This window comes from Protomyctophum bolini (genome assembly GCF_963924005.1).
Source record: "Protomyctophum bolini genome assembly, chromosome: 2".
Lineage (NCBI taxonomy): Eukaryota > Metazoa > Chordata > Actinopteri > Myctophiformes > Myctophidae > Protomyctophum > Protomyctophum bolini.
Window position 1 is genome coordinate 18,167,383 of NC_137863.1, and position 13,982 is coordinate 18,181,364.

At 42.7% G+C, this 13,982-nt stretch overlaps 1 protein-coding gene across 7 annotated transcripts in view; it reads left to right on the forward strand.

Moving 5' to 3' along the window:
- magi1b (membrane associated guanylate kinase, WW and PDZ domain containing 1b) overlaps nt 1-13,982 on the forward strand; it is a 241,975-nt gene that overhangs the window by 145,633 nt on the left and 82,360 nt on the right. For all 7 annotated transcript variants that reach the window (XM_080782423.1, XM_080782424.1, XM_080782426.1 and 4 more), the window contains exons 5-7: nt 2,264-2,486; nt 3,676-3,758; nt 5,647-5,682. In XM_080782423.1, the coding sequence (XP_080638549.1) occupies nt 2,264-2,486; nt 3,676-3,758; nt 5,647-5,682 (342 nt within the window). The remainder of the gene's footprint in view (nt 1-2,263; nt 2,487-3,675; nt 3,759-5,646; nt 5,683-13,982) is intronic.

Sequence of the window (13,982 nt, forward strand, 5' to 3'; positions counted from 1 at the left end):
GCCTCAGTCTGTCTGCCTGCATGCATGTGTGTGAGAGAGGGTCAAACAGTGCCACCTGGCTGCAATAGGTGGACCCTGGTGGATATGAACACAGCCTCCATCCATAATAATATGACATTATTTATTGTTTTATGTATTTTTTCATGTAATGTCGTGGACTGGATGTGATTGTGATACATTTGCAATGTATTGATAGCAGCAACATATCGCTGCTGTTGTCTGGCAGGAACCTCTTTATCTCCATATTCAAACCTTTTGTGGGTTTTTTTTTCATAATCTTCATCATAATACAGCGTTACACAAAAGTATCAAAAGTATCAGATCCACAAGCTTGTAGATCTGCTACTTTTGCTATTTTTCGATTACAGTTTCCACCCGAGAGTCAATATCCGTTGGCAGTAAACTGGTCAATGGTTGGGTCTTTGCTACAGTGTGTTACAGTAGTTTTGGATTACGCTGTTTTCTGTATTTCATCTTTGATACAGGCTCCTTAGTCCTTTTTTATGTTAGTAGGTCAGTTGGCTTTCAAAGTAGGTTGATGGCTGGCTTCAAACTGGAGTATTCTTTCTACCATGTGTTTGTGTGTGTGTGTGTGTGTGTGTGTGTGTGTGTGTGTGTGTGTGTGTGTGTGTGTGTGTGTGTGTCTCTCTCTCTGGTGTTCTCTTGGTGTTAAAGCTGTTAATTGTTGGATGTGTGAATGTTTGTATTTGAGTGTGAGCCAGACAAAGGTGGCAATGAAAGTGATTACCCAGGAAGCTAGGTGGTAGGATGGGATCCTAAGGTGTGAAGTGCCCAGTCAGAAGCACTCCTTGGCTTGCTGGAAATGGGTGTCACTCTGTCCGCAAACCCACAGTACAATACGTTTCTCTGTCTGGTGGAAACATCACTTATGTCCGGGCAAAAGTAACAGATCTAGTGCAAAAAGTGTCTCGTTGCTCCTTGTGTTGTGACGCTTCTGTCTGACGCTATACTATGATCAAGTAATTTACCATAAATATGGAGATAAGAGGTTTCTGCCTCGACAGCGACACTTAGGAAGCAGTTCAGGATGTTAGCAACAGCTGGCCTACTTTGATTGCCCCAAAAAACGATATAAGAGGAACGTGCTGGGAACGTACTGTACAGTACAGTACATACAGTAATGGTGAATGCTGTATATGCCATGCAATGATGGAACATCTTTGTTCAGGGATGTTGAACTCCGTACATCTTTTGTGTGCAACCTGGAAGTAGCCTGTCCTTTCACACTCATTGTATTTTAGCACAGGAGTCTTCAACGTTTTTCAAGCCAAGATCCCTCTAGCTGAGAGAAAGATGAAGCACAAGTGGCAGACAGATGACGTCATCTGACATTGCACAACAACGACATTGCTCCCTTCTCAGTGGCTGGACCAATGGGCTATGAGCGCACACGCCATTTAGGAAAGAACATTGCTCCCTTTTCAGTGGCTGGACCAATGGGCTAGCCTATGAGCGCACCCGCCATTTAGGAAAAAACTTGAGCCTTCATTAGTATCAGTGGTAACACCTGTGAAGAAAGTAGGAAGTAGGAAGAGTTCTTCTGTGTGCAAAATTGAGGACAACAGCATAAAGGGAGGTGTAGTTGTGATTTGCTGGAAGGTACTTTTAATAGTGAAGGCGAAATTACCATATACTGTATGATGCCAACATTGGCGCTGACATTAGCGTTGTTGTTGGCTGGAAGGTGTGCCATTCTGCGCTGCTATTGGCTGAACATTGCATGAATGAATGAATGAATGAATGAATGAAAAAAGAACAGGTACCTAAACAAGCTCACAACGCCTCACAGTTGTGAGCTTGTAGATCTGTTTTGAATGCTATGTTGATGAATTTAATACATTTGCACAACAATGGAAACAAGTCCCCAGGACTCTTTCCTGTGTTGTCCTTTTAGCCATAACCGGGAAAGCATTTTTTTTAGTTAGCTATTAAAGAAATAGCGTGAGAACTACTCATTTTAATTTAGAAGGCCTTTAGTAGAATCGGCCTCATGTCTTCATGGGTTAACTGTTCATTTATCTCTGTGTGTATCTGTGAATTTAGTAAAGTATCATCAATACAGTCATGGAATTGTAGACAAACTCTTAACAACAAAATATTCAAAGTCTTCGGTGTGAGAGGCTAAATGTCATCAAATGATGGCCTGTGGCTCAAATGCAGAATAAATAATGGACATTGATATGAAAAGGGTTGAAAACCACTGATGTATTCAATCAATCGATCTATCTCCCCCCCACTGCAGGAGACTCTAGTGAAGAGCTTCAGCACTCTGTGCACCCCTTCGCCCCCATCCGCCAGAGTGCCCCGTCATACAGCGGGACCACCCCCTCGCCATCTGCCACCACGGAGAGCACACAGCAGACACACCCTCACCTGAGCCATCCTCCCCCCGAGGACCCCCTGGGTCCTCTGCCGGACAACTGGGAGATGGCCTACACCGAGAGCGGAGAGGGCTACTTCATAGAGTGAGTGATTGTTTAACATTTTCCAAACCTTTTCCATCCGTCCATCCATCCGCCTTCAAACCAATTATCCGCGGGCGCAACAACTCCAGCAGAGAGCTCTAGACTTCTCTCTCCAGAGCAACAATAGTAACTTCATCCTGGGGGACCCGAGTTGTTCCAAGGCCAGTTTGGAGATATAATCTAGTCCTTGGTCTGCCCGGGGTCTCCTTCCAGTGGGATATGTTTTTCTTTCTCAAAAACTGCAGATATACAGGCTGATGATGTCAGATGTGGTCCAGCCCTTTGGAATGCATGCCGTGCTAATAAAACATTTAAGAACATGCATTCCATAGTTTCCATAGGGCTGGACCACACATGGACAAAATGTCATGATCAACTTGTGACAGGCGTTGTCTCATGTCATGATTAAAGATGAACTATTTCGAAAATAATTAAATAATTTTAGTAATTTAAGGTGTCTTTCATTTAAAATGTTAGGCTGTTAGATATTTAGGCTGTTTAGATATTTAGCCTGTTAGATATTTGTATACAGTATACTAATAACAGCTATGGAGTTATATGAACATATTATGCCAATATGTGGCAAGTATATGCAGAATATATACCATATTCAGGTTCATATAGGTGGATATATGCACAATGAACATATGGATATAGAAAATATATGTCTCTATATATAGCTTATGCTATGTCACATATGATAAACATTTAACATATGATAAACATTTAATTTCCATGTGGGGGATTCAGGAGCTAACAGGGGGTGCACGGCAAAAAAAGTTTTGGAACTGCTCTAATTCCACTCTAATTGCAATGGGACGTTCCATGGACCTTAATGAAGCCCAGAGGATATTAGACCACGTTGCCTTTCCTCTATGCCAGGGGTTCCTGCACCTTTTCAGCTCAAGACCCAAACATTTAATTTTGTTTCTCCCCGGGTTACTTACAAAAAGATACATCAGGAATGAATCACTGAACATGAAAATGTTTGGAAACTTGAATAGTTTTGATTTTTTTTTGTATTAAAAATGTCTTCTCTTCTCTTCTGGGGGTCCGCGACCAAATCGCAGACTTCTTCGCTGCATGTTATATAAATGAAGCTGAGGCTTTGTGTGGAGAGATTCTTTCAGTGTTTGGTGTCATTTCCTAGCAGTGATAATAATGCATCCTGTGTGTGTTCTATGTTTAGCCACAACACAAAGACCACTTCCTGGATAGACCCTCGGTGCCTGGACAAGCCACAAAAACCCCTGGAAGAATGTGAAGATGACGGTACGTGTGTTGTTGTGTGGTGTGTGTATGCACGTGTGTGTGTGTGTGTGTGTGTGTGTGTGTGTGTGTGTGTTAGCTTCCTCAGAGAGACAACAGGACATCACTGTGGCCTGTGTTGTATCAAGGTTCACTAGCTTATTTGTGCCAAGTTTTGAATACATATTCTTTCAGAGAGGGGGGGGTCTTTGGGACAACATATTTTCAAATGGGAGGCAGCGGCCAATTACATTTCTTCTCAGAATATTTAGTTCCAGGGACCCCCCAGAAGCAAAGATTTGAATTAAAAACATTCGCTTACTCTTCAAATTCATGTGAGATGATACTTAATCCAGAGCTGCCATTCCCCCCATAGCCTCAAGGTGGCAGTGCTGGGCCAGAGAAAGTTGTGTTATGGCACAGTACAGTCTTAGGGGTGTGTGTGTGTGTGTGTTGTATGTATTGCTTGTCTGTATGTAGACAGATGCCAGGTAATTTGCAGACCCCGAATCCTATAGTGTGTATACAGTAGTTTCAATGTACAGATGATAGATTTTCTTTCATAGACTGATGATTTTTGATTTGATTATTCATAGGTTCTTCCGTTCTTGGCTTGCCTATGATCCTAGATGACTATGTATATGCATGTGATGCGTCGCCTCATGTTTACCTTGCTTGCTGTAAAGTCTCTCTGGAATACGAGCGTCTTGATAAACGCCTACATTGTAAATCAGTGTGCGTCCGAGCGAGGCAGCCCGCACCGCTCGCTCGGCGACCAACTGACTGGATTATTTGCATTGTCTAACTCTAAGAGCTCTAATAAATAACCTCCACCCCCTCTCGTGTTGCACAAGGGCCCCCTCTGCCCACACGGGGCGTGGTGGTTACGCGCATGGAAATGTGTGTACTACACACCGAGAGATGGCTCACAGACAGGAGCAGATATGATTGTTAATTTCCCCTGTGACCCGACGGCACCTTTTTGCCGAGTTGAAAAACGACCCACATTCCAATCTGAATAACGCCTCCATCCACCTCCATGATTCAATACTGCTGTCAGACCCAGAACGTGAGCGATGGCTTGATGTGTGGTTCATAGTTGAGGGATATCGTGAGTGACCTTGAATGTTTGGTTTTGACTCCACCTAGTGGTCAGCAATAGTAATTGCCAGAATCACCAGTGGTGGAATTAAATGTTCAGATGTGTTTTTACACAAGTAAAAGCAGCAATAACACAATGTAGAAATACTCTGTTACAAGTAAAAGTACTGAATTCCAAAAAAGTATAAATGTATTGGCATCAAATGTACTTAAATTATGCTGAATGTGTTTAAAAATAGCAGATATAAGAGCTTGTAGATGTGCTATTTTCAAATAGCCAAGATAGGGCTTAATTGTATGTTAAATGTGTAAAGTAACGCAAGTAGCCTAAGTAAAGTAAGTTTTCAAATAATTGCAAAGTAAACAAAGTACAACATTTGCTTTGCCTCTGAGTGAGATGTAGTGGAGTGAGTAAGAGTATAAAGTACAGTACAGAGAAAATAGTCTGTCTATTTCCAAAACAATAAAAAAACTAAAAGAAAAAAGAAAGAAAAAAAGAAGAAAAAGTAGCAGATATGCAAGTGCGAAACATGTCGCTTCGCACTGCTTTTAAACATGTCGCTTCGCACTGCTTTTAAACAGCTTGCTTATGTGCTACTTTTGTGTGATGCTGTAGTATGATTAAGTAGGGAGTTAATTCAGTTAATTTTTTCATTAAAAAAAACACAAATAGTTAGAATATGGAGATGGTTCTGCACTAACCACTCTCTCTCTCTCTGGTCTCTGTTCTCTCTCTCTCTCTCTCTCTCTCTCTCTCTCTCTCTCTTTGTTCTCTCTGTCTCTGCTTCCCTGTCATCCTGGGGTCAAGCAGAAGGGGTACACACAGAAGAGCTGGACAATGACCCAGGTAAGAATGACCTCTCCCTCCACACACAATTGATATATTTAGACCCCCAAATACCCCCACCCCATCGGAAAAGGTACCCCTAGAAGAAAAGATTTATGTTTAAATGTTTTTTTTTAAATAGTAGATGCACAAAATGATTGTGATGCTGTATTAACTACTTTTACTGGGGACCCCCTGGAACACTCCCAAGGACCCCTGACCTCACTTTGAGAACCAACGCGCTATAGGGTGACCAGACGTCCCGGTTCGACCCTGGGATTGTACCCAGTTTCAAGCTGGGTGTCCCAACTCGAGTCCAGACAAATATCCCTAAAACTAAACATATCCCTAAAACAACAGTACCTGCAGGGTTTTCAATATTCACTTGCAAAATTGGTCCCCGTTTAGATTTTGGATTTTTTCACCACAATTATAATAATAAGTCTAGTTTTGTGAGTGCATTTCACATAGACGTTCATTATGATCTGTTCTGGTGAAACTAGGTGCATTCACTTAGGTGTGCTGAGTGCTCTCTTTAAAAACTAGAAAGAAAAATATATCAAAAGTAGCGAAATTTGCACACAACACAGTTGTGTGAAGCTTGTAGATTAATCCATTTAGGTGATTAAGGATTAATGTCTGTCAGGTGGAAACCTCATATGTCCCAAAAAAAAGCAGCAGATCTACAAACTCAATTGTATATCTGCTATTAATTGTTGCTTTTTTGTGACACTGTACGATGATCAAGTAGTGCATTCATTTACGAATAAAATACACAAGGAGTTAGAATAATTATGGAGATAAAAGGTTTCTGCCCGACACCAACGATAATGGTCACTATTCTCTGCCTAACTCTGGGGGGTGGTCAGTATGTCCCTTGCCAGCCCACAACCACCAATGTCACCTTGGCTTAGCACTAGCAGTTTGCACTGGTCGCCAAAGGAATAGTAACAGCAGCTTCACTGGCATGCGCTCGTTAAGTATGTGTGTGTGTGTGTGCGCGCGCGTGCGTGCACGGCGATATGTATTTAAAAAAATCTATATCTGATCGATTACTTTGAACTTTTGCCTCGATTATGATTAATAAACACATTTTATTGTATGATTTCTGCTCTAGAGAGGCGGGTGCGGCCAGATCTGCAAGCTTGAAACGTGGTGTGACGCGACGCGTTTTGAGCTTGTAGATCTGCTACTCTTGTTATTATTATTATTTTTTTAATCTTGAGAAGTGACAGTTTGGACATTCCATCCAACAGAGACATTCATTTTAAACACAACCTGCTTCTCAATGAATTCATTATTAAGCTAGATGAGCAACATTAAGTCCGTTTTTGGTTGTAAATGTCTGTTTTGATATATATTTGTGGTTACCGAGCCCTAGTGTGTGCAGCATCAGCACCACCAGACTGCTAACATAAATCATTCCATCAGGATTCAGCCATGTCACGTTGATGCGAGGGGGATTAATCCCTCTGACGTTTCCCTAATGATCGTGTTAGTGAGGGTAGTGTTTAGTGAGGGTATTACCACATGTTTGACCTTCACTGGGATGACTCCTTATGTGATTGACAGTCTCAGCCTGGTGGTCTTGAATGCCACTAACAAACAAACACACTGTTCACACACGCACGCACGTACGCGCACACACACACACACATACACACACACACACACACACACACACACACACACACACACACACACACACACACACGATTAATACACAGCCAACATGCTTCCAACACGCAATCAACATGCCTTCAGGTCATATCATCTATAGCATTGTTCTAATGATTATCTCCTAATGATGGAATGTGGTGCAGAGAGAGAGAGAGAGAGAGAGATATATATATATATATGAGGGAGAGCGAGACCCATCATCATCAGTGCATTCTAACTAGCCTATCATCAGACTCAGGGACCACTAAATGCTGTAGGATATAAACGAGGTGTGGAGACGACAGTCTGTGCTTTTCATGGTGCGGTGTAATGAATGACGTCATGTTGCATTACAGACGGTGCCATGTTTTAATGGCTGCACTGGGGCATATTACTTAATAATGAACACCACTTTATGGGCTCAACCCAACCCAACCGCAGTGGATTAGAGCTGTGATTCTCAACCTTTTTATTTCTAGGAACCCCCGGTTTGATGCGCATGTTAGGCCACTGACGGACACCCCCATGTGATACTATATTTAAGCGCTGCCGGGCTAAGAACCGCTTATCTCCATTTAATTAACGCCGCTACTTGATCATGCTACAGCTACGAAAGCATCAAAACGGAAGCACATCTGCAGTCGCGTTTGGAGCTTGTAGAGCTGCTACTGTATGAATTGGAACCCTGACTGAGACGATTTATTTTTCATCTCGGGGACCCCAGTCCACGTTGTAGGATCCATTTGGTTCCTAATTATCAGTGGTTTAGCCGGGTATACTCCCCATGGGACCCTTGGCTCCTCAAGGACACTCAGGGGTCCCCGGACCGCTCGTTATTAACAACCACCTGGATTAGAGGGCCAAAAGAAAAGATGAATCATCATGACACGCGTCAAAGAGTTATCATCCAGTGATTATTTTAATTAAACTAGCTTTTAATGCTTTCCATTTAGAAAAGCCTTGAAAAATGATGCTCGGTATAACGGCAGTCATTCGAGGTCAGCACTGCTTATTAAATGACTACCTCGCAACGCAATTTATAATTTGACAGGAAATGTTGATTTTAAAAATGATTTTGTTATTAGCGTACAAGGTTTTCAGTACAAAAAAAAGAGGGAAAAAAAGAAGTCCATTAGATTCTATGATTAGAGTCACATCCATCAAAGTAAGAGCTCGGCCAGTACCAGACTATTGGGGCCAACGCAGATTTTTGGAGAGCCCTAGATCGTTTGGCCGTTGTTTTGACTTGACTGAAATTAGACATGAGTCATGCAATGACATTTTGTTTAAATCACTTAAGCCCTGTTCAGAATGTTAAAAAAAAATCACTCTAGTAGAAAGGAGAGCGGCTAGTCTAGTAGATAGAAAAGGTTTTGCTTATCGTCTGTCCGGTGGAAAGTGGAAACTTCCAAAACTAACTTTTTAGGATTCAAATTCAGAAACGGCAAAAGAAGATCTACATTCTACAAGCTCAAAACGTGTCGCTTTACACAACGTTTCAAGCTTGTGGATCTGCTACCTTTTAATACTTTTGTGTGACGCTGTAGTATGATCAAAGTATATACATTTCAAATACAGAGATATATATATATATGCTCAAAATATTGAACCAATGGAAAGTTAGCCTGCCATAGCCAGACTAATACCAGTAAGACGCCCTGAGGGCAAGAAGCACAGCCTGGGTGACGGATAAGGAATGGAATGATGGTCAGCTCCATATGGTGATCTAAGGGTGGCAGCAGTGTCTTGTGTGTACAGGATTTGATGAGGGCCCAGGTAGGGCCGGGCCTTAATTTCCGGGCCTGTTGAGAACTCTAGTTTGGGGCGGGCCCGTCTAGAGTTTGAATGGACAGGTATCAGTCAAAAGGGAGACATCGAAGAGGAAGGATGGGTGGTGAGGGATCAACATATGGAATGTCAGAACATGTCAGCTCCATATATGCAGATCTACTGTATGTCACGAGGCGTGATTATGGAGGCGTGACCATAATGTGGAGGTGTGACCAACTGACGGGAGATGCAGGTTTTCATAGTAAACTGCGACCTGCAGTCGCAATCACTGCGCATAGATATTAGTCTGGATCTTCGGTGTGGAAATTTCCAAAGGGCAAACGTCACAGAAAAATAAATAAATAAATACCACTTTGAATCGTGGGCTCCGATTGGTGCACCACAACTCTGGGGTGTGCAAAATGTAATTCAGAGCGCCAGACCAATCTACCCAGTGCATTTCTGTTTTGTTTTAGCATGTGGCAGATTAGTCTGGTTTGGTTTCCAGGTTAATGAAAGGGATTAACAACAATGCTATAGTGGCATGGTAGCGTTGATGTGTGCTCACTCACCTGTGCAACACAACACCATACCCCAAACTTCTCCAGGCGAAGTCACACACTCCGCTGTGGGGGAGACATGCAACAGTTTAATAGGTAATTTGTCAGCCGTGAGCCTTAAGACCTTGAGCTCTGAAACAGAGTGTGGAAACGCTCAGTTCCCCCGTTCTTCCGTTCGCTCAGGCGACGGCATACTGTCGAGATTGAGTCTCGGCTCCCCGCTGTCAAATATAGCACATTGTCCATGTCGAGCGGAAAACCTCTCATCTCCATATACAGTATATTCTAACCTTTTGTGTTTTTTCATACATTACCAAAAGCATCAAACGTACTGTAGCAGATCCACAGGCTCGAAACGCAAGCTTGTAGCTTGAGCTTGATCTACTATTTTTGCAGTAACAGTAACATTTTTGGACAGTAACAGTAAAAATGTTCAGGTTTCCACCCGACAGAGACGATACATGCATGATGTAGGCATAGTCGTACGCACGCACTCTCTATCTCTCTCACTCGCATACACATACACACGCACACGCACACGCACACACACACACACACACACACACACACACACACACACACACATACATACACACACACACACACACACAGGTGCTCCTTCAGGAGCGGAACCAGTCTAGTGTGAAATCAAGTGGGTGATTAGAATTTTTTCGCGCGAGCCAGTGCGCCACCACAATTCCGCTTAACGTTCCACTCCACAACACCTGAATGATAATGCAGCCAGGGCTGTTTTTGTGTTGCTGCAGTAGTTGTTGTGCAGCTAACACTAAATGATATAACCCACTGCAATCCCTTGCTCATAACCATCTGCTCTTTATTTTGGCTAAATATGGAGTAATGGCATCACATATTGTACCCATGTTGCTGCCGAGTAGGGATCGAGCATAGCGGCCCATGACGTCATGTTTAAACAATCAAGACAAGATAAATGTAATCATCCACGCTGGCACAAACATGTCTGTCTAAAAGTGTATTGATACCTGCTAGCCAGCACTGTCTGGGTTAACAAAATTACCCTTTTTAAGTCACATTCACCAGTTAACAGTTTCTTTAATATTGTATTGCTAAAAGGGTCAATTGCCTTCCGTCTGTATTTGTATATATATACTGTATTTGAAGGCCCTAGTAAAAGACACTGGTTCTGTTCAGAATGTATCGTCTTTCCTCAAAATAATAGAAAATGCTCGATAGTGGGCTCGATAAGAACCCAGCTGGATAAGCCTGATGTGCTCGTTATAAATCAAAATGAACAAGCTTCTTACGAGACGAGTATCACACACGCGCACACGTGCTTTGTGCTTTTTGACGAGCTCAGCAGTTTGTTGGCGACTGTTGTTCATTGTAGATTTTAGCATTTTGATATCGTACCACCAGCCATGGATGGATGCCAAAAAAAAAAAAAAAAAGAACAGTCTGGCTAACACTTGGCGTGCAGTAGAGTATGCATGGCACGCACATGCCCTGCATTAACTTTCAGCACATCTGTCCTGCTTTTCTTGTTTCCATTGCTAATTAATAGTGCCAGACCGATATATTATTATCTCTGTGGGGACACCTCAAACGTCCAAAACTGTTACTTTTCAGGATCCAAAGTAGCAGATATACAAGCTCAAAACGTGTCACTTCGCACCACATTTCGCGCATGTGGATTCACTACTTTCGATGCTTTTGTGTGACGCTGTAGGCGTTGATTTAAGAAAATAAATGTTGATCATTTAACCAGATTTTATTTTTTACCACTTCCAACCTTTGTGTCCCGATTTTGGACACTTTCTAGTTGTTTCATAATAATTCAAAAGCAGATCTACAAGCAAGCATGGCTATTTAACATTGTTCTATAGCCTGTTAAATAAACCTAGTCCATACCTGGAGATGTGCTACAAGCATGGCTATTTAACATTGTTCTATAGCCTGTTAAATAAACCTAGTCCATACCTGGAGATGTGCTACAAGCATGGCTATTTAACATTGTTCTATAGCCTGTTAAATAAACCTAGTCCATACCTGGAGATGTGCTACAAGCATGGCTATTTAACATTGTTCTATAGCCTGTTAAATAAACCTAGTCCATACCTGGAGATGTGCTACAAGCATGGCTATTTAACATTGTTCTATAGCCTGTTAAATAAACCTAGTCCATACCTGGAGATGTGCGCACCCAGACTATATTTAGACTTTGGGTCCACATCCGCGACTACAACTTGTCAAGCCAGCTTTCTCGCTCTGCTGGCATTCTCTCTGCAGTTGTGTGTGGAGACTCTTTACTCTTTTTGACACATAACATACAGTACAGAAACAGCCTTGCTGGGTCTGCCATGAGTTTAAATCAAAAGTCCTTTAAAATGGTATAGCGCTGAGCCAGCTCCCTCTGGTGTGTGTGTGTGTGTGTGTGTGTGTGTGTGTGTGTGTGTGTGTGTGTGTGTGTGTGTGTGTGTGTGTGTGTGTGTGTGTGTGTGTGTGTGTGTGTGTGTGTGTGTGTGTGTGTGTGTGTGTGTGTGTGTGTGTGTGTGTGTGACTGTGCGTGTGCACGAGTGTGTGTGTGTGACTGTGCGTGTGCACGAGCTGTGTGTGTATACTATAGCCTCGAGGTCCAGCTAGGTTATGGGACCGTGGCTACATATCCTAGCCTGGCTGCGCGTGATCGCAACAGTGGCCCATGTGCAGGGGCAGAACAATGCAAATAAACAGCTTAAAAGTGGGCGTAAAATTGGCGTTATGTGCTAATGGACAATGGCTACGTACAAAATACAGATCAACTGGTCAACCCATTGAGGAGAAAAATGGATAAGGATAAAATGATGGGAGGTTTCTTCATTTTACAGCAGGGTAGTCGGATAAAGTCCACTTTATGTGTCTAGTAGTGCATTGTGTAACTGGGATAAACACAGAGCTCTGGTTGATACCCAAAACAAGCCTCCCCAACCTGCTTACTTAACGAGGGGTTTCTGCCGCCACAGCTACGATATTTATTTGTTCACTCATAAGCTAAACGTTCTGAATCAAATCTTGCGATTTTTAAAAATAGATTAGAACAGAATATCGGTCAAAAGGTCTAGGACTGGCCTGGGCCATGGCTCAGTGGTCCAGGCACCTTGGCTGGTAATCCAGTCTGGCAGTGTGCCGCGGGTTCGACTCCCGATCCCGACGACCTTTACTACATGTCTTCCCCCCATCTCTCTCCCCATTTCATATCAGCCTACTGTCTCTCCCTCCATAAAATATATAAAATAAAGGCGAAAGCCACAAAAACACATTAAAAAAAAAAAGGTCTAGGACTCTCCAAAATGGGAATTGGCATCGGAGTCAAAAACCTGGCATCAATGTGGCTGTACTACTTAGTACTTACTGACTGCAACTGGATGCGTAGCATGCCCCGGCAGCCCCGCATGCCCTTTCTGCGACTCCGTCCCACCTCTTGGGTTGTACCAACTAACTACCACTCTAACCAAGGACCCTCATCATTAGAACGCAGGGGGAGACCCTCCAAGGTTGATGATGGTAATTACTATCTACGGGCTGTAATTGGCTGAGGGTGAACGATATGCAAAGCAGCTCACTGGAGGCCATTACTGGACCACACATGTTTGTGCCCCATTTACAAGCTGTTGGCATTTTGGAGGCGATCCAATAATCAATGCCCTTGTAATCAAGACAATAGAAATTAGTCAGATAGAGATAATTGCCATTGTGATCCTGAACATGCATGCACGTGTGACACTCACGTGACACACACACACACGCACGCACACACACACACACACACACACACACACACACACACACACACACACACACACACACACACACTGTAGAGATGCAGCGAGATTGAGACATCAGGCAATTTCACGGCACAGAGGTAGCATTGGTAAGATGCATATCGTGTCTTAATCGGCCTTGATAATGGTGAAAAGAAAATCCTCTTAAAAATCCTCTTAAAGTCAGATTGTGTGTATCTCGTTTTGTGCGTGCGCGCACTAATATTGTCAAGCCAACGGGAGCATTCATTGCCACCAGCGACTGAATGAAGCAGCTTTCTGGGCACAAAATGCACGACATGATTGTGACGTCAAACCCTAATTAAATAAAGAACCATTGTAAAACACAACCCTAATGCACTTATTATGGAGAACCATTGTAAAACACAACCCTAATGCACTTATTATGGAGAACCATTGTAAAACACAACCCTAATGCACTTATTATGGAGAACCATTGTAAAACACAACCCTAATGCACTTATTATGGAGAACCATTGTAAAACACAACCCTAATGCACTTATTATGGAGAACCATTGTAAAACACAACCCTAA